Consider the following 21624-nt stretch of genomic DNA (forward strand, 5'->3'; position numbering starts at 1 on the left):
TTAATATTTCTAATTTGTTTAATACTGTTCATGTGCAGAGGAAAAAGAATTAATGGTGAACAGCTGCTCTGAGGATTTGAAATAAAGAAACACAAATGAGACTGAATGTTTCTTACTCGTATATTGAGAGGTGCAGTCTGATTGTCCTTCAGTGCCATCAAGTGCATTGACAAAAACACAGAAAGTGCAGCTGGTCCCAGGATTAAGGTCTGAAATCACTGTGAACTCATCTGCCACAGTTTTGTTTTGGGAGTCACACTGCGATGTCTCGATTCTGTATTTATAGTCATCCTTGTGCTGCAGTGGTTTTGTCCAGTTCAGATAGACAGCAGTTGTGTTCAAGGTGAAGGCCTTCAACTCTGTAACACTGTATGGCCCTAAATACAGAGGAGAGAAGGTCACTTTTAGAAAGAAAACAAATCACACTAAGTGGAAACAGATCAGATGTGGATGAAACTTAAAGCCACAGTGTGTGAGATTTAGTGTCATCTAGTGGTGAAGCTGCAGAATGAATTATGCTGTCAGCAGTCACAATATTGTTTCCCCTAAAGTTTTTGCTTCATTTATAACAGGGATTCATGCTGTCTCGCTTTGTCAGATTAGAAATACACTGAACAAAAATATAAAATTACAAAAATTATAAATTTATAAAAAAATATAAAGTTTTGCTTTATTGTGGGGGGAGGGGGTCAGAAAACCAGTCAGTATCTGGTGTGACCACCATTTGCCTTACGCAGTGCAACATATTTCATTTGCATAGAGATGAACAGCAGCCAGACGCCATCAAATATGAGTATGTGCCCACTTAAGTCAGTTACGATGACGAACTGCAGTCAGGTTGAGACCCCGATGAGGAAGATGAGCATGCAGATGAGCTTTCCTGAGGCAGTTTCTGACAGTTTGTGCAGAAATTCTTTGGTTCTGCAAACCGATTGTTGCTACATTCCGGTTGGCTGGTCTCAGCCGATCTTGGAGGTGAACATGCTGGATGTGGAGGTCCTGGGTTGGTGTGGTTACATGTGGTCTGCGGTTGTGAGGCCGGTTGGATGTACTGCCAAACTCACTGAAACACCTTTGGAGATGGCTTATGGTAGAGAAATGAACATTCAATACATGAGCAGCAGCTCTGGTGGACATTCCTGCAGTCAGCATGCCAATTGAATGTTCCCTCAAAATTTCTGTGGCATTGTGCTGAGTGATAACACTGTACTGTAATTACGTACAAAGGAACGGATGGTTATAAATGCTGTGTTCAGGCATAATACATATGTGATGCTCATGGTGGTCGTGCATGCTAAAAATAAACAATGCACAACAGAACTCGGAGGGAAGTGATTCTCAGGAGGAAAGAAATTACGACAGATTATACAAAAAGAGCTTCCCTCCATATTTTTGCTCCAAGTCACTGATGTTTGGCACCAGTTAAGTGCACGCCTGGTTCTATGTACTTTGGGAGGGTTATTTCAGAGGTGTACACAGGACGGATACATACGTGTAAAGTAGGATTCTGTCACAGGAGCTGCCTTGGTGCCATCTGGTGTTTGTGTGGTGACGGTGAAGCTGTAGTTGGTGCCACTCAGCAGTCCAGTGACCGTGCACGTGGTGTTGGTGACAACTTCATATTGAAAGCTGGAAGAGCCGTTTGTGACCTCCACCACATACGAATAGTCAGATTTGATTTCTTGCTGCTCCCAAACTAAAGTCACAGAATCTGTGGAGATTCCTGTTGCCCTCAGCTCGCTTACATTATAAGGTCCTAAGGAAGAGAGTCAGAGGTTATGCAGTGCACAGGATAATAAAACTGTAATGATTTTAGATGATCACAAAGAAAGAACCCCCCCCCCCCCCCGATATTTGGAAGCTAATCTATTGTCACAATTCTGTGCTTATGTTGATTTTTATTCCCAAATATAAAAGATGTGCCAGAATCTGTTTTTTTTGTAATCATAATGTTAAGACCACTGTCATAAATTAAACATCTAAAGATGAAAGTAAAACAATGTTGTAAACAGATAAAAGAAATTTAGCTGAGGAGTCAAATTAAGTACAATAAAATATACTTCTTAGAAATGTGAAATATGCTGGGGTTTGTTTTTCTGTAAAATGTCATTATCTTAGGCTTCAACCATTTTTATAGAGAATGGGCAATGACATCAAAGTGCATTACACTGGGGACAATAGCAAGACATTATCGCCATGAACCACAGTGAAAAAGATAAGGTTAATCAAGAGAGTGTGTGTGTGTGTGGGGGGGGGGGGGGGGGGGGGGGGGCAGAATGGAACAGGTTAGATTCGTCACAGAGAAACTCCTAACAAGGAGTCAGAGCAATGGTACATGGAGAAAATAAGATCAGCACAAAGAGTGGCCCAGTGATCTCAATGTCTTTCCGTATGTTACATTTCCTGACATTTTTTCTTACCTTGTCTGTGGTGCTGGTTCCAAAACTTTTGAGAAGTAAAAAAAAAAAACAAAACAAAAAAAAAAAAAACAGATGACTGTCTTCAGTAATGCACTCAGCTACTTTGGCACTCAACTAGTTGAGCACAGTATGGAGGCCTAACGATCATTCAGTAAGGATTCATGGTCAGTTGTGATCACACAAAAATGTTTTTACATCTGAAGCAGATGCATCACATCGACATTCCTACGTCAGGTTGCTGCCACACAAGGCACTCAACTGCACATCAGGAACAAATTGGGGAAATTAACCTTACAACACCAAGGAACCCCCTTGAACCCCCCGTGATTTGTATAAAAATATACAAATCACAAATACTATATACAGTGGTGAGCACAGCTAAGCTAACTGGCTAACAGCGAATTCGCAAAACCAACTTTTTTTTTTTTTTACGGACGAATTTGCTTTCTTGCTGCTCCCAAACTAAAGTCACAGAATCTGTGGAGATTCCTGTTGCCCTCAGCTCCCTTACATTATAAGGTCCTAAGGAAGAGAGTCAGAGGTTATGCAGTGCACAGGATAATAAAAATGGAATAACAGTTTTACTTATCTAAAAAAGAAAAGAAAAAATGTCTGATATTTGTATACTTGATCATTATCAGAAAAAATTCCACTCCTGAGAAATTTTCATGAGCTGCCACTGCTGATAAGGAATATATATGATACTCTATTTTACAAAAATTAGAGTTCTCAAACTACACTAGCAACCAGCAGATAGTGTACAGGAGGGCAACCACTGAATTCTTTTTCTCTTTTACCAATTAGTACCATACTTATTGGCTGAACTAATAGAATTAATAAATGGAATAGTTTTGACTGTGTTGAATGCTTGGTCTCCAAAGTAAAGTCAAACAATGTCTATGACATGTGACATATGTTCCCCCGTAACGTGAGAACTAAGCATGACACATGGTGCAAACTACAGTGGCTTGCAAAAGTATTCGGTCCCTTGGTATTTCACGTATTTTAATTTATTCATGCCATTTCAAATATAAAAAGTAAATCAGGCTTCTCAATATAAAACTTTTTAAAATTATCTTGCTTAAACTCAAAGTCAAAGCAAATATCTACAACCTGATATAAATTAAAAATGCAAAACATGCACGATGCACAATTTCTCCAATCACAGCCACAGAAACCTATAACTTCTTCTGGGTTGTCTGGGTGTCTTAGTGGCTTTCCTCTCTCTTCTCCTTCTTGCAGACTCACTCGGTTTTTGAGAACTGTCTACTCCACACAGATTTACCATAGTGTGCCACACTGTTTGTATTTTTTCATAATTGATGTAAATAAAGTCTAAGACATATTCAGTGACTTAGAAATGTTCATGTATCCATCCCCAGATTTGTCTGAAGAAAACTGGCTATAAAACTGGTTATTTACAGGTATTTTACCAAACACCCCATTACTTACGCAACCCATCATCTTGGCTTTTATATTTTTAATTAATTTATATCAAGTTGTAGAGATTTGTAGAGAAGCTTGAATCTTCGACTGGACTGGGTTGCTTGACGTGAGGACGTTTCGCTTCAAATCACAGAAGCTTCCTCAGCTAAAATTCTTGCTCTGGTAGTCTGACTTCTGCCTTGACTCTTGTAGAGAAGAATAAACCAGAAGCCAACAAAAGCTGGAGTTTTTAACCTAACCAGACCCCTCCTACCGAGAGGCCGACTGCTATAGGCTAGTGACTAAACAATAGCTCTAATTAGCACCTATTGTGCACTCTCCTAATGATGGGATGGAAGCCTCCCCTGATGGCTCCCTTGACGACTCTCTTGATGACGTGAATGACTCATTACCATGAACAAAAGACTGAAACTGCTTAGACCTGAGTACCCCATTGTAAACAGGGGACAAAGCGTGTCTGAGACCCGCCCCCCGGTTAAGGCTGGGTTTCAACTGTTTTACAAAGAATGCTTCCTTGACACCTCTCTCAAACCATTTCTTCTCTCTGGCTAAGATTTTAACTTCCTTGTCCTCAAACATGTGGTTAGTGTCTTTCAGGTGGAGATGAACTGCAGACTGAGGTCCACTGGCGACCTCTCTGCGGTGCTGGTATAGCCTCTTGTTTAAAGGTTGCTTAGTCTCACCTATGTAGTGTTCATTACAGTTTTCCTGACATCTGATATAATACACTACATTGCTCTGTTTGTAACTAGGGATCCTGTCCTTAGGGTGAACTAATTTCTGTCTCAAGGTGTTAACCGGTTTAAAGTAAACTGGGATTTTGTGCTGTCTGAAGATCCTCTGTAGTTTTTCCCCTACTCCTGCTAAATAAGGGAGAGACACTCCTCTTCTTCTTGTCTCCGTCTCCTGTCTATCTGGTCTCTTTGTTTTCTGGGACTTCTGCACTTTGTCCAGGGACCATCGTGGGTACCCACATACTGTGAGGGCTTTCTGTACAAGTTGTTGTTCTTTAGCCCTTCCCTCTGCAGTTGTGGGCACCTGTATGGCTCTGTGTTGAAGAGTCCTGATCACCCCGAGCTTGTGTTCAAGGGGGTGGTTTGAGCCAAAGAGCAGATATTGGTCAGTGTGAGTGGGTTTTCTGTAAACCTCTGTCAAGTTTCTCTACTATGGAAACCACCTGGACAACTGAGAGCCTACACAGAAACCTTGTAGAGATTTGGTTTGAGTTTGACTTTGTGTTTAAGGAAGATCATTTTAGAAAGTTTTATACTGAGAAGCCTGCATTACTTTTTATATTTGAAATGGCAAAAATAAATTAAAATGCGTGACATACCAAGGGGGCAAATACTTTTGCAAGCTACTGTATTCCTTTGTAAAACCCTATTAACTCAACCAATAATGTGCATCACTTTTTACCCAAATTGAAGCAACTTTAACTTTTGACTGAAACTGACCTTTGTCACTATTCTTGCTGTTTATACCCCATAACTCCATAACATTTAATCATATATAGACCAAACTGTACCTTTTTAGAATCTTTATGTTCAGACACATAATGTGGTATAGGTTTTAATATGATTGAAGCATATTAAAATTTTGATCCCTGTGTAATTCTTCAATTGATCCCTACCTGGCCGCCTATTGAAAATTCAAGTGACCAGTCTCTTTTTTTTTTTCCCCCAAAAGAGTAATGTCTAAGGGCCAAAACTCACAGTTTTGCACAGTATTTGTGCTGAATTCAGTGCTTGCATCACCATTTGAAGTATTCCTCTGTAAATATTCTGTTATGCTGCACTATTCATGCTACTTTTCCTTCTCCGAGAAATAAATAAATATAAATGTCTGATAAATGTCTTGCAAATTTTATGCAGAACTCAAGTAAAATTTGCTCTGGCTCCCAGTCCGATTATATCTGCTCAGATCTGCAATGTAAAACTCCTAATTAATAATATGTTTCTTTGATTTCTCAGGGTCACCACACACTGCATTGAGTGAGGTTAAAAACAATAGGCTTGTATGAAATAGTGTCCTCCTGTTTGCAGTGTATGTTGAATGAGCCAGAAAAGCAACATGATCAATAATGAAATTATAGGATTAATACTGTTTTATCTTACGTGTATAGGATGACGTCTGTGCCGCAGCACCTTTGGTTGTGTTATCTTCAGCCACAGCAATCACTCTAACTGTGTAGTTCACTCCAGCAGTCAGTGGCGTTATACTTATATACGTTTCTGTCACCTTCTGAGTGCGGTTATGTTCACCATCAATCCACTGCACTGTATAAAAAGAGCTGATTCCCTCTGGTTTAGTCCACTGCACAAACAACGAGTACGTGGTGGTGTTAATAACCATGAGCTTACTGACGACTTCAGGCTCTGTGAGTGACGGAACAGAAAACATGAAACAAAATATTAACTAAAACTTAATATTAACACAAAACCTGAAAACACCAGAGGACAAATGTATGAGCTGAATAATTTTAACAGAGGAACACATGGTGAAAAAGCATTCCCCTGTTTGAGGGGAGGTGATGGTCTAGTGGTTAAGTGTTGGGCTTGAGACCAGAGGATCCTTGGTTCAAATCCCAGCCTGATCAGAAAATCACTAAGGGCCCTTGGGCAAGGACCTTAATCCCCTAGTTACTGCCGGCGTGTAGTGAGCGCCTTGTATGGCAGCACCCTGACATCGGGGTGAATGTGAGGCATTATTGTACAGCACTTTGAGCATCTGATGCAGATGGAAAAGTGCTATATAAATGCAGTCCATTTACCATTTTTACAACTTTAATATTCACTTATGTTTATTATGATTTGCATGTTACAGAATAATATAAACCTTGTAAATTCTATTTATTTGTATTTATCTGATTTCAAAAAAGCATTACATTCTTAAGCTTGAAATGTGTTTCAAATCTGAAAAAATATAGGCATGTATAAATAACATATTAATGAAGACATACAATTCATGTATGGACACAATTTTCACTTCCTCATGCATGTAAGTGGCTTGAAAGACTTACTCGTTGTGACCTGTTTGCAGCAGTTGAAACATGTGAAGAATATCTGATAGACAGTCCCAGGAGTCAGATCACTTATCACAGGACCTCCACTGAACTGATTGCCAACAGATAAATTGCAGTTTGGTGAAGTTGAAATCTCAGTTGTGGTGACTGTGATGTTTGTTGGTGTTTGACTCTCACAGTCAGGAACTGAAAAAGAACGATAGCAACAACAAGAACAACAACACTTTTTTCCATCTGATGTAGAAATAATGCTTTAATGGCAGCAAGTGAAAACAAAACACAAAGCACTAAATTCAGTGAAAATTTAAATTTCTTCTGTAATTTAATGAAACCAGACCAGTTTAAAAAGTCAGACTGTACTTACCACATTGTGCTTGGGAGCTCTGTGGAGAAATGCAGAGAAAATCATGTTTCTCCAGCAGAGGACAGCATTGATTTTAAAACAGTCTCACCACAAAACCAAACACATGCTCAGTGTCACAGAGTGCAGTCAGATCCACAAGTAATTGGGCAGTGGCCACTTTTGTAATTTAGAATTTGTGCATCACCACATTGTAGGTGAAATGAAACAATCAAGATGTGCTGCTGGGCAGACTGCTCAGTTTAATTCAAGGGGTTCAACAAAAATATCACATTAAGCATTTATTAATTACAGTCATTTATGTAGTACGGTTGTATGTAACAGTTTGGGTACCCCTGATAATTTCCATGATTTTCCTTTACAAATCATTATTAGTTGTTTGGATCAGCAATTTCAGTTAAATATATCATATAGCAGACAAACAGTGATATTGAACAATGTTCTCAAGAATCTGCTGATTGACTGGAATCCATGTGACCCTCAACTTTAACTTTCTGGCAGATCACACCCGTTAATGTACTTCTAATTGATTACAACTAAAATGGTCATAAAACACCCTTAGTATATTTAAAGTGAACTGTATTGATAAAACCCTGATACTTCTTTTGTGTTATTTCACCAACATGCTTCCTTTTCACTGGTGCCAAAGATTAGAAAACCTGTGCAGAATGTGATAAAGCCCCATTGTAGCGGATGAATAGTTCAGGTATGTGTGCCAGGCAGTACAAACAAGGAAGTGAGTTGTGGTAACACATTCACTGATTGTTCTATTATTAAATGTGGGGAACTGTTTTTGAATAGCTGTTCTTCCTCTTTGTAGGACTACCTCTGGACAGAAATGGAGATCTGTTCCATTTTGTTCATATAGTGTAGATGTCAATCCTAGATATTGTGATGCTTTTGTATGTCCCCAGGAATCAACTGTTATTACTATACTGGAGGAGCACTTGTATCATAAAATGCATTTAACCCCACTTGGCGTGTCTTGTAGACTGTTGTAAGCCAGTACCCATGGGTATTATAGGTTATGATTACCATATTTTTGGAGTATAAGTTTGGGCGACTTATGCTCTGGTGCAACTTAATATATCAAAAATTCACAAGTTAGTCATAATAATATGTAGTAATTATAATGATTACTTACATAGAACTTTCTGAAGAATCAAAACACTAAACAAAATAAACTCCAATAATAAAAGTATAAATGGCAGTAATAGTCTCCTACCGTGCCCCAGCTCTGTGGAACGATCTCCCGGCACACATACATTCTTTTATGGTTGTCTTTTTATTGTGTTTTTAAATTTTTAATTCAGTTTTTTTCTGTTTTTATTATGTTGTGTGAAGTGCCTTGAGATGATTTCATCGTGAATTGGCACTATATAAATTAATAAATTTGATTTGGATTTTTGAGTAATAAAAATACACTACAACAATGCATAAAAATCCCAAATTAAAGAGTTTATAACACAGAAAGAGGTGCAACTCAAGGCCCCGTCACACCTTGACAATTTAGCCAGCGTATGCCTGCCGTATTAAAAACTCTGGCACATGCTGTCGTATGTCTAATAAATTAATGCAGCTGTCACATCTTGACGATTATCCAGCATATGCTGACAGCCCTGTTTCAACCCAGTGGTTCTGGTCAGTACTGCACAGTGTGGTCCACGTCAGAAACAGAGTAATTTAACATTATTTTATTTTCATTTTATATCTTGGTGAACCATTTTCATTGTGTACAGAATGCTGATGAATGGACTGGCTGTGGGAAACGCTGCCGTGAATGAATGAGTGCTGTCTCTTTAAATGATGAAAGTGCCGAGCGGCTGCTTCCTGATCAGCGTATCTGATCAGGTCTGTGACCTGATCAGGTCATCACAGACGATGATTTAAACTTTTAAAGTGCCAGTCGACTGCGATCAGGTGTGATCTGAATGAAGTGCTGTGTTATCTAATGGTGTGATCTGTCAGTGTGGTGATCACCGACAGCCACGGCACTTTAATTGTTTAAACAGCGCATTAATCAGGCGTGATCAGCCTCATCGATCGATCAGGTCATCTGATGATCACACCACAGCGACAGCGCTTTAAAAGTTTAAATCATTACAGCATGTCTGTGTGATCAGAGCACAACTCCAACATGAGACACACAACTGCAGCAGAAAAAAAAAAAACACAGAGGGACTTGCTTAAAATGCTACATTTCCAGCCACGAATTAAAGGATCTTCCAAAGTCATTTTAAAAAAATCAGGAGCTTTATGTGGATTCATGTCCGTCTGTGATGGTGAATTGGACTGAAATGAACAGGTCAGACTTTATATTGTTTCCATGTGTGAATGAAACAGTCACTCTACATACGAACCACGGCTTTCAGACAATCAGTGGTCAGAATTAATGGACGAATTTAGACTTATGAGTAAATTACAAGAAACGTCTGACAATAATCACATAACTTACCTACAACTTATGTCCAGCATGTGCAGGATGTGTGAGTCACATGCTGGCATGCATTGAAAATTTTCAGCATGCCCAAAATTTTTTGAGGAGCTCAGCTTAGGACGCACATCAGTGAGCTTCAGCGTGTTTCAACATGCTTCAACTTGTACTTAACATAAAAAAAAAAAAACTTACCCTTAACTTACGCCAACCTTTTTAATACGGTTGGCATATGTCGGCTAAATCGTCAAGTTGTGACAGGGCCTTTATAGTCTAGTGCGACTTATACTCTGGTGCAACTTATATATGTTATTATCCTCTTCAAGAGGCATTTTTTGACAGGTGCAACATATACTCCGGGAAAGGGATGGTGCTATTTAACGCTGATTCTGCACAACACTACTATATTCATGGAAAAGACTAGACCAAGACAGGATCCAAGTATTATCACTTGGAGAAAAGTATTCCAAGACATCTGTCCATGAGTCTTGTAAACACAAAACATCCTAAATCACTTGGTAGATTCCAGCACACAATATGAAGATGTGCATAAAGGTAAATGACTCCCATCTAATGTCTTTAAAGAGAAATAATTGCATTTCTGTGTTCAGTTAATGCACAATACTGTATCACATTAACCTTGTAGCCATGTCCCTCTGTGCACACCTTATCCCATCAGATCTTCGAAGTAAATCAGAGTTGGTCCTGAACAATACTTGGCTCGGAAACTGCTTGAGTTTCTCCATATAGGTTTCTCCATATAGAAAAGGAGGTGCATCAGAATGCCCATCCTACATAAAACCTTGTGACAAATCCAAATCTAGATTTGTACTGAATCTCCTATGGTGACCTCAAGCATGGGACAGGGAAAAGAAAAAATACAAGACAAACTCCTGCTAATCGCCTTACGGATCTCAATGATAGTTCCCGCAAAGGTAGCGAACCACATAAAAATTTGCATAAAGGAAAACTGATGAGATGTCTATCCTATGCAAATACTGAGAGACATGACACAGCAAATGCCAACCTGAATGATGCCAGCATGATGTCAGTTGCTTGTATGCAAATATAATCCAAGACAATGGAATATTCTCTGTGACAGATGTACGTCTGTATAAATCTAATATGTTTACATTTTTTTCTCTTGTATTTTGGAAATGTTAGGAAGAAATAGAACTTCTAAATCTAAAAATGCCATTTTTGTAACCAGATAACAATGCTGAGGTGATTTATAAAACATCTTATAGAGATGTTAACATGCTAACTAATGATGCAAGAACCTTACCATGAGATGTATTGGACTGAAACAAATCAATCGAACTTTGGTTCCAAGCACTGAAGCACAAAGGAAAAGCTCATAGTGACAGTGTTGAGTTTCCTCATCCGTCATAATCTATCATTAAACATTGTGCACAATAACACCAAGTAACTGCGAGATGACCACACCCCAGGAAGCCCCATCAAGTGACAAACATCAACTGCTTGTCATCCTCATTTGTAGCTAATCTGAAAGTACGGTAAAACAAAAAGGTTTCATCAGGCCAAATGGTAATCAGAGTGATCGGCGAAAAACATAGATTAACATATGCACAGCTTTTGAAAATAATGGAGGGACCAACCTTTGGTTTTGGGGATCAAAACTGTCCCTTAGAAGGCTTTCAGAATACTGAAGAGGTAAGCTAGCATTCCTGAAAAACATGTGGACATGCAGTGTGATTTTGAGTTTCCATCATCTTAAATTGGGCAACATTAGCTTCCCTACTCACAACAATCAGTTGCTATCCCCCACCACCACCCATCCATCAAAAAAGCACTGGCATGGCCCTGAGAAGTGCTTCGTCCCACTCACAAGCAACATTTAGTTTCTGTCCAATCTGCTCCCATAGATAAGTTTTTCCATCTCTATTTTTATAGTCTTTGTGTGATATGTGATACAGATCAGCTAGTCAGGTCTGCTGTCTTCAGTGGGAACTTCCCACTTGTCATACGGTCCACTAGACTTAGCCCTAGTATTAAGGAGGGCATGTTGAAGTTGTTTTTACATTTATGTGTTGCACTAAAGTAGGTTAAGTAATGTTACAAAAGTGTGACAATTAAAAAAAAACCCATTTAATTATGGTGAATTACCATTATTTGTTGATTTTCAATTCAACAGAGTTATAGCTAACAGTACAATTAAAGGTAATTAATGGTGTATGTCAACAGAATCATATGTTTTATTTTTGTAATATTGAACAAAACTGGACCTGGTTTGTTAGCTGTTTGAAAATACTACATTTATTTGTGAACTTTAAAATCAGTTTGGGGTTGTATTATACACCATCAAATAAAATAAAGAGGTTAGAACCACTGGACCCTCCCCCTCTTCAGTATGTCATGTATCCATTTCAGCTAAGACAAAATGCTCACTTACGAGTGAGCATGCATTCAGAAAGCTTTGAATTTTTACGTAGCTGTAGATAGCTTCTGCTGCCTTTTCAGAAAGCAAAAATAAAAATGAATGTGTTACAGTTCACTTATAAATTACAATAATGTGGTATTACTATTACTCAGACATAGAGCTGTAATATTTACTTTTATATTTTACCTGTTAACTAAATGCCCCCCTTCCCAAACATCTAATTTACTAGTCCCATCCCTGGAAACCTGCACTCACATTATGACTTTATTTCTGAGGTGCACGATTGAAAAAGTTTTCAACATATTTCTCAACAGTTTGAATGTGAAACATTTAAATATGACTAAAAATTTCCATTTATTTATTTATTTTTAAAGGACCTTAAATAAAAACGCAAAGAAGGAACATTTCTCCATGGTCCTCAATGAAAATGAGGTGTCCAAAGTGCTTAAATATTTTAAAAGTAAACAATTAATTATTATATTAAATTACAATATAATTATATCTAGTGAATAAACACAACTTTGAAAGTCATAAAAAGTAAGGATCAACTATGACCTGTTACACCGGTTACCATTAAATGTTACTGTCTCATTTTGTAAAGTAGCCAGATAATGACTACGACCAACTATAGCTAATCAAACCCCTGCTGCCTAAAAAATTGGTAATGTTTAAAATGAATCTCAGACATATTTAACTGTAAAAGTTATATACAAACAGAATGAAATGTGATCCTTTGAATACAATGTAACAAATGTGCCATTTCTGTTTTTATTTATTTTTTTGAGCAACGACATCTGTTTTACAATTAACTTTTTTTATGTGGTTACCACCTGTATGCTGGTATCAGGTCTAAACTCATTACTGGTTCCCCATTACTGATTAGCCAGAATTTGAACAGTCTCACTGACATGTTCCTTGCAAGCTGTTTATCATACAGCTAAACATTAAACCCAAGACATCACTGGTTTAACCATAGTTATTCTCTCCTTGCACGTCCCAAAAGAGATGACAAATAGGACAACTCATTAACTCCAAATAATGATGCTCCACACAAATGTGGCATATACATGACACATTTGTCATATATTATAGGCTTTGTTGTTTGTTTCTTTGTTTTTTTTTGTTTTTTTTGTTTTTTTACTATTCATGAACACAGCATATCAACTTCATTCGTTTTTTATTTCCATGTGATGACTGTTGTTGAGTCCAGCCAAACATCCCTGGAGAACATTGTGCTGTACCCTGGCCTTTCCCTTTCTACTGATGCACTGACCCTGCCCTTCTGTCTGGGACTTTCTGGAGGACAAACGTGCCACACAATGGGTGATGTTGTGGTCCGAAGTGCAAATGATGTGTGTTGATGTATGAGAAGGTAAAAACACAAGAACACAACAAACATCATGACTCAGCATTTCAAAAACCAGTAAGAAATTGATTTAAAAATATGTTTTTAGTTTGTGTCAAGTCTATTTATTTCTCAGGCGTGACATTAGTTGTTTTCTTTCTTGAAGCAGAAAGTAATGTGTTTTTTTTTTTTTTGACACTTCTACAATTTTGTTCCTTAAGGGCCTTTCACATTGCATACTTCAGGCCAATCCATCAACGCTTCCCAATCCGTCAAGATGCGTTTTTAACGCATCCGACGCATGACGTTAGATGCGTCACTTCAGAAGCAGCAAGGAGGCGGAGATTGCCACGTCACACTCTGGCTGTTTCCACAACCTGAAAAAAGTTCAGCGATCGCCATCTTGAATTTGCGTCACCTGAACCACAAAAAAGCTTTAAAAAACAGCAGAACAATTTTCCAATCGCCCTGCTGGGAGAAGCTTTTTTTCAGCTACTTTTCGGAGTGACACCAACTGAGGGAGGACTGACGACTTGGTGGATATCGATCGAACCGCGACAGCAGGCCGACCCACACGGAGAAGCCGAACTTCAGGCATCATTCCTGGGCAGAGCGAGGCAGGCAGCCGGGGTGATGGAGCAAACCCACTCAGTCCGAAATCTCCCACTTTTTGGATATATGCGAAGTCCCAGTTTGCCCAACGGAGTTTAGTTCTGCAGCTTTATCGAGGTGAGAATAATGTAAAAATAAAACGTGACCTTTACTGAACTGCTCTGAAGGTTTAATGATTGGTTAACTTTAGCGTAGCCTTTTAGCACAGTTGATCTGAGTGAACGCTTTAATTTCTAAATGGTTCAGTCTTTTTTTATTTTTACCTAATAAAGCTACAGCTTTTTTCAGACACCACAAAAGCTCAACTTTAAATAACTTATTTTTTCGGGCGTTTTTTTTCCATCGTTTTTTTTTTTCCCGTTTTTTTCCCCCCTTTTTTTTTTAATATATAAACTGTTTAGTGTTTCTTTATATTTAAAGAAATATTTTTATTTGTCCCAATCAGGAACATGTGCTGTGCAGACAACCAAACTTCCATTGATGAGCTGAACACCATGAAGTCCAGTCCAAAGAAAACATCTCTGCTCTTCAAAATAGGACAAAAGTGTCTTCAGCAACACCACCAGAGTTCAAAGCTGCAGAAGAGACCTTCATCTGGTCCCGAGAATCCAGCATAACATCACCTGCTTCTAAATAAAAGGTTCTTTCAACAGCAACTATTTTATTATTTTTTAAAAAGCTGTTTCATTTTATATTTTAACAATAAATGAACGGATCATTAAAAATGTCCACGAAATCAAAGTCAAAAGACATTTGCACAAGTAGAAGCTCTCCACTTATTGCGCTCAAATTCATATTTTAGAAATGGCTCTGTCATGATAACAACATTAAAGGCAATTACATATTTTGGCGAAATTACAAGTTGAAATGACCATTAAAAAAAAAATTCATCATGAGGTTTATGTCACAGAAATCCTACTTTACAATCACACTGCAGTCATTGTTAGATTATTTCCTGTTGCATTTATAATAAACATTTGTATTTATTTACAGTGTCTGTTTTTATGGTTGAAATGAGATATAAATAATCTACCAGACTTAAAAGAATGTACAAATTTCCATGTTATTTTGTCTAAAAATAAATGTCCAATGTTCCTTATGTTAAACAAGAAATTATCTAATCTAATCTAAGGTGGTTTTAATTTACAGATGAAAGGTTTCTAAAGAACTATTTATTGATTTATTTAGCTATTTTAATTACAAGTGTTCTAAAAATTTTTTTTAACAGTAATCAGAAATTCTGAGGTAACAACTTGTTGTTGTTTGTTACCTCAGAAAAAAACATTTCCAAGGATTTTTCTTCAGAAAACTGCTCTATAAATGAGCAGTCCTGTGACATGTTTGTTTTGTAGAGATCAATGGTTTCTGCACCAATCCAGTTTGTAGAGATCAGTGGTTTCTGCCACTAGTCTTCCGTGTTTTGGCCCAACGCGTCATTCCTATTGGACAACGCAAAGGTACGTCACAGCTCAGAGCATCGAAAGTTGGATTCGATTGAACTTTGACCGCGTCAGCCTGTCGACAAGCGGCAGTGCGCGCTCCCGTCAGAAGCATCGGTTTAGCTCGGCTTTTGATGCAACGCATCTGACGCATCTAAAAAGCAACGCGTCTCATTGAAAATAATGCTTTTTAGACCGATTTTTGATGCATTTGACGCATCTGACATATTCAGTGTGAAAGGCCCATTAGTCTTTAAATAAAGGCTTTACAATATCATCAGTGACCAAAACTGTTCACTGCAATTTGCATCAAATGTGGCACTAATACATATCAGAGATGGGTTCCAGAATTGTCCAGTAAGGTCAAATTTGCCAAAGGTCAAACATTGGGGCCAAGTTCATGTCTGCCTTTGTATTTGTTGACCTAGACCCTCCTGGGTCTTTTACTGATTTGTATCAAACTTCGTACGTTGATGAAGGTTTACCCTGAAATTGCCCTTAAATAATTAATTTTGGCAACAGTCAAGGAATCTGATTTTCAACCCAATTTGGACAAAATCTGACACACATTTAGATGAAATCCAGAATTACCCTGGCAAGGTCAGCCAGAGCTCACCCATTTGGATCAAGGTCAAGGTCATTTGCATCAATTTTCAGATTACCATAGTGTTTACTGTTTTCGTACCCATGGGTAATATTACCTGGCATGGTTTTTAAAAAGGTACTGTCAGTAGGGAGTGAAGGAGTTCAAGTACCTCAGGGTCTTGTTCCCTAGTGAGGAGACATTGGAGCATGAGATTGGCCGGAGGATTGGCGCAGCAGGGACAGTATTGCATTTGCTTTACCGTATTGTGGTGACGAAAAGGGAACTGAGCCAAAAGGCGAAGCTCTCAATCTACTGATCAATTTTTGTTAATACTCTCACCTGTGGTCATAAGGGTTGGGTCATGACTGAAAGAATGCGGGTACAATTGGGTTTCCTCAGGAGGGTGGCTGTTGTCTCCCTTAGAGACAAGGTGAGAAGCTCAGTCATTCATGAGGAGCTCGAGTAGAGCCGCTGCTCCTTCGGATTGAAAGAAGCCAGCTGAGGTAGTTCGGGCATCTGGTAAGGATGCCTCCTGGGTGCCTCCGTAGGGAGGTGTTCCAGCTTGAAGGAGACCATGGGGAAGACCCAGGACTAGGTGGAGAGATTATATCTCTACAATGGCTTGGGAATGCCTCGGGATCCCACAGTCAGAGGTGGTTAATGTGGCCTGGGAAAGGGAAGTTTGAGGTCCCATGCTGGAGCTGTTGCCCATGCGACCTGATCCTGGATAAGTGGTAGAAGATGTATGTATGTATGTATGTATGTTAGTAAGGAAGCCTGTATGGTAATTTTATATATATTGAAGTCAAACATCAAAAAGACAGAAATGAGCCTTTAAAAACCAGAGGTGTAGTTTTAACTGGAGGACACTCGATACTGACTGGAAGTATGAAAGTACTATTTTACAAGTCTGAATAAAATGATAAAGTGCTTTAACTTCCTGCTTTGTGACAAAAAGAGAAAGGTCTCAGGCAAGGCTACAAAAATGTAAATCGCAACCTCAAGACTAAATTTCTTCCCAGAAATTTTCATCTTTAAATGGTCGCTGGAGAAATCACATCTCTGGTTTATGATTCCCTAATGTTTTATGACCCTTGGAGTCCTCAGTATCAAATATTTCCTTGTGTGTAAATAAACAAAGTAAAGTCTCAAGCCATTTTGTTTTGGCATTGTATCAAGAAGAAATGACGCAAACCTAGAGAGTGTGGGATACACACTACAGAGACAAGGTTAAGTCAAACAAATACATATTCTTTCTCAAATTCACTGGGAAAAGCTCTGTTGAGGTTTTCAGCTCCACTGCTGGCTCAGTCTTGGTGCCATTCTGTGTGGTTGTAGATATTCTTTGTGCATTCTACCAGAGTTTGTGATTCATAAATTGGACAAAAATTTTATTTGATTTTTCTCACAGTTCAAAAGCTATGCATAATGTTAGATTGTTTTTTTTTACCCTTAAGGAGTTTTAGTAAAAGTGAACTGTTAAAACATACTTGACCCTGGTGCCCTGTGTTCTGTCCATGTACCCTTTCACTGGGTCTGTCTGCACTGGAAGGAGGAAAGGGCTGTACTCGCCACTACATAAACATTACATCAGCCTTAAAGAAAGCCTGTGTGCTACCCTTATTCCCTCTCTTTCCTAGAAGTCTGCCTTCGCTGGTCGCCTCCTGATAACGCCCCAGTTCCTTCCTCCATAATAACAGTCAGACCCCAAAACAATTAAGAAAATACCTTAAAAGCTATTTTTTCAGAGATCAGCCCGGGTAACACCTTGACTCTCACAATCTGATAACTTGGGCAAAAACACTAAGTTGTGGGTGGGGGGCAGACTGTACAACGCTGTTTTTGCTACAAAATTGCACGTACTGTTCAGGGCCAAACAAAAGGATACTAAACAAGAACCACTCTGTTTTCAAATTATGTACCCACCTATGACCCACCTATGATATAAGTACTCATAATACTACTTTCATTTTTGAGAGCACCACACAACCACAAACATTATCAACAATTTCAAATATACAGTAATACTTCTGATGAGGGAGAGTCTTTGTCTTTATTAATATATAATGGTAAAGCTGTGTTTACATTTCTGACTGAAGTGACCTGAATCTCTGTTTGTTTGCATGTGGCACCAATCAAAGTTTTAGTAGTGCGTACATGTAAAATTTGTTGTTTCATTTTCAAGCTACTTATATGTATGTTCCTTGATCTGCTTTAAATCTGATGTCTGGCAGTTCAGTGGGAAAAGGCTACCCGTATGTAGACCAGAGTTCAAATCCTGGTCAGGCTTCCTGTTAGTGTCTTTGGACAGTACGTTTCATTTGCATTGTCTTCATCCACCCAGCTGGAAATGGGCACTTGGTTTTATTGGGATAGTGACTGGCATCGAGCCCAAGCGGAGTTGTAGATGTTCATCCACTTCACACTGTGAAAGCAGAGAATAAGCACTGGCCCAGTGGGTCTGAGGACCCCTTCCAGTGCTGACTTCTGGTGATGTGTCTGCAGTAGTGATCTTTTAATCATTTTTTATTAAATATTCCATACTGTTCAGTAGCTATTCTGGTGAACAACTGCTGTCTGATTTTCAAACAGCAACCAGCTTCAGCCAGTGATCATTCTATTATTTACAATAAACATTTTGTAAATTAGTGTTTATCGGATTGAGAGACATATGAATAATTTTTCCTTGCATATCAAGCTTCTAAAAGCTGTGTGTGGACATACACGCACTGAAGCAAAGCTGGCTTGTCTTCTGAAAACAGAAGTTTGAAAAGGATGAGTCATCACCAGGCAGATTTCCTCTGCCAGCTGTTTTGACTGCAGACGTTCATGTCCTGATGCAAACATCACTGATAATGTGACTTGTTGAAGATGTAGTTTTCACTTTTTCCTCATACGTAATATGTTCTCTATTTAGAGTTCAATACCTCAGTAGTTTCTCATGTGTGACCTGCTCATTGTTTCTGCACAAACCCAACTTCCTGGCACTTCCTCAGCCCACCCAAAGACTATGATAACATATTCAAGCAGCATAAAGGATTATCACTTATCCATTGTGCTGTACTTTATACATTTAGTTCATTAGAGCCAAACAAACAGAAGAGTCAAAAAATATTGACTAAAATTTTGTTAAAAATGAACCAGGTGGAATCTGCAACTTTGGGTTTTTTATCAAGCCATATTTTACTGTAAGTACCCCCCCCCCCATACAATACACATCACGATACTTGGGTGCCAAATCAATATGCATCACAATTCTTAAGAAATCCAATCGTAAAAGTATTGCAATTTCATATTATAATGCATTGTAGTTTTTTGTTTGCTTTTTAAACACTAGACGATGGGGAAAAGATAAATAATATACTTCTAGAAACTAAATTATAGTTATAAAAACAATGCACATCAAATTTGAGGTTTTTGTTGTTTTCTCAGGAGAATCATACTGCATATTTGGAATTAAATCATGAAAACACTTTGACGTGGCCACATACAAAGTCAACTTCTCGATATCTTCTACCTGGATGACTGTGAACCTTAATCAACATTATAAAATCTGTGGAAACATCTGAACAGTAGGGCTGAGCCATAGTGACAGGTATTTTAAACTATTCAAGTCATTCGTTCATTTTCTGCAACTTATCCAGGTCCAGGTTGAGGTGGCAGCACACCAAGCAGCTCATCCCAGGCCCTCTAAACCCTCCTGGGGATCCCAAGGTGTTCCCTCCAGCATATCAAGTCAATCAGACCAATAGATTTTAATTTATATACAAAGAGAAACAGACTCACATAGTAAGCAAAAAGAAAAAAGAGACAGACATTCATTGACTAATATTTCTCTGCATTAACTAATTCAGCTTTAAATATCTTAAGTGGATTTGATGGGCAGAAAATCCTGCTTCTGTGGGTATCGTACTAAACAGGTCATGCCTCAATCCCTTGACTGATCATAAATAAATATGTGTAAAGAAAGGGGATAAATAACTAAATAAAAATCAACACTTTCCTCAACCTCATTATTATCAGTAATCCCATGTTGGTCTGTGGAGCTGCTCATTGGCTGACAGATCAGACTGTGGTTCTCCTGGGAAGCTTCAACGTACTGCACTGTGTGCAGTAGATAAGTACACAAAGTACACAAGTCACCTGGAATTAACATTTGTTTGATCTACATTAATGTCATGACCAGATGCCTCATGGTATTAATGACTCAATAAAACTGCAGAAAAGTGTGTCACTATTTACTTAGCAAAATCATATTTTGTGCCATTGTTCTTTTATGGGGACCTCCAACACTTATTTTGTTTTTGTTGAACCTCCTTAACAAGACCAAACCTTTTAATTACATTTGTTGAAAATCTCTTCATTAATTTGTTCGTCCTGCTAAACAATGAAGTGACATTGATAAAGACTAAAGAAATAAATTATTCTATGTAATTCCCATTAGTTTTGACAACCTCTATTGATTTATTTTTTGTTTTTCTACATAATGTGTTCAACTTCAGTCTGAAAAGCATTTTGTGGAACACAAACGGCACAATCCTGCACAACATGAAATTTAACATGAGCATCCTCCTGTGGAATCCAGCAGTACATAACATAAAACAATTCCAAAAGCAATATCTAAAAATATCTACCATCTCCAAAAACTCCATGTGCATGACAGCTTTAGGTATGAATCAGCCTCCCACACCAGAGATGACCCCACTTCTATCAAGGTCAAATCAGCAGCTTTGGAAATCAGTAAGGTCACATTTATTGTCCACAGTGCTGTGATGCTGTGCTGCATTGTGAAACGTGTTGGGCCGCTGGGTTTAGATACACATCACACTCGCTCCTATAGTTTTCTCTTTCATATGGTAGGCCATGCAGCAGCAGCAGGAAGCTGTACATGAATACCTACAAGTACACACCCACACCTACAGATTCTGGGCATGGAAAATGAATTGTATTACATAGAACTTACTTCTTCTTGTGTATATGCGAGTACATCCCACTTACTGATATAGCTTAAACTACAATGAACAAGAAAGGTCACATACAGCAACAGCCACAGCTTCCTACTGCACTGAAATACAGTATGTACCCAAAGCGGAAGTGCCAAAACCTGAATGGCCATTTGAGGCTAGCTCCAATAGCGAGTCACCCCCATATTATAATCCTGAACGTTACAGCAGAAATAAACATATATACAGCCTGGTACAAACAATGGTTTTGGTCTCTAAAGTTAGATTCCTCATTATAAGAACCATACAGGAGTGATTTATTTATGTATTTAAATAAAGCTCAGCAGTTGTACAGCTATACAGATTTCACAAAAGTAACAAAATTTAGTTACTACCAATAATCAAGCATTATATTGTAGGTTTGTTTTTGTCATGCATTGCAACATTACAGCTCATTTTAATGAAGATAACATATTTACCTGGGGGGAATTCCATAAGGAATAGTTTCTTTTATTTGTAACTCAGTCGACAGGAGGAAGCGCGTGTACGCATGCGTGAGGTTTTGAGATTACCTTTAACCTGATGCACTCGCGTGACACGCGTTCCCAGGGTGTG

The 21624-nt window shown here is 38.4% G+C and overlaps 1 protein-coding gene across 4 annotated transcripts in view; it reads right to left on the bottom strand.

Moving 5' to 3' along the window:
• The window catches only part of ptprjb.1 (protein tyrosine phosphatase receptor type Jb, tandem duplicate 1), a 106468-nt gene that overhangs the window by 52949 nt on the left and 31895 nt on the right, over positions 1 to 21624 (bottom strand). For 3 of the 4 annotated variants that reach the window (XR_004562290.1, XM_034176898.1, XM_034176896.1), the window contains exons 2-6: positions 7253 to 7271; positions 6886 to 7074; positions 5981 to 6241; positions 1493 to 1756; positions 117 to 377 (exon numbers count right to left, since the gene is read on the bottom strand). Coding sequence is in view for 3 of the 4 variants with exons in the window: in XM_034176898.1 (XP_034032789.1) it covers positions 117 to 377; positions 1493 to 1756; positions 5981 to 6241; positions 6886 to 7074; positions 7253 to 7271 (994 nt within the window). In the remaining variant the exon portion in view is untranslated. The remainder of the gene's footprint in view (positions 1 to 116; positions 378 to 1492; positions 1757 to 5980; positions 6242 to 6885; positions 7075 to 7252; positions 7272 to 21624) is intronic. The other variant, XM_034176897.1, reaches the window with a different exon arrangement.

Source organism: Thalassophryne amazonica, chromosome 8 (assembly GCF_902500255.1).
Source record: "Thalassophryne amazonica chromosome 8, fThaAma1.1, whole genome shotgun sequence".
Taxonomy (NCBI): Eukaryota; Metazoa; Chordata; class Actinopteri; order Batrachoidiformes; family Batrachoididae; genus Thalassophryne; species Thalassophryne amazonica.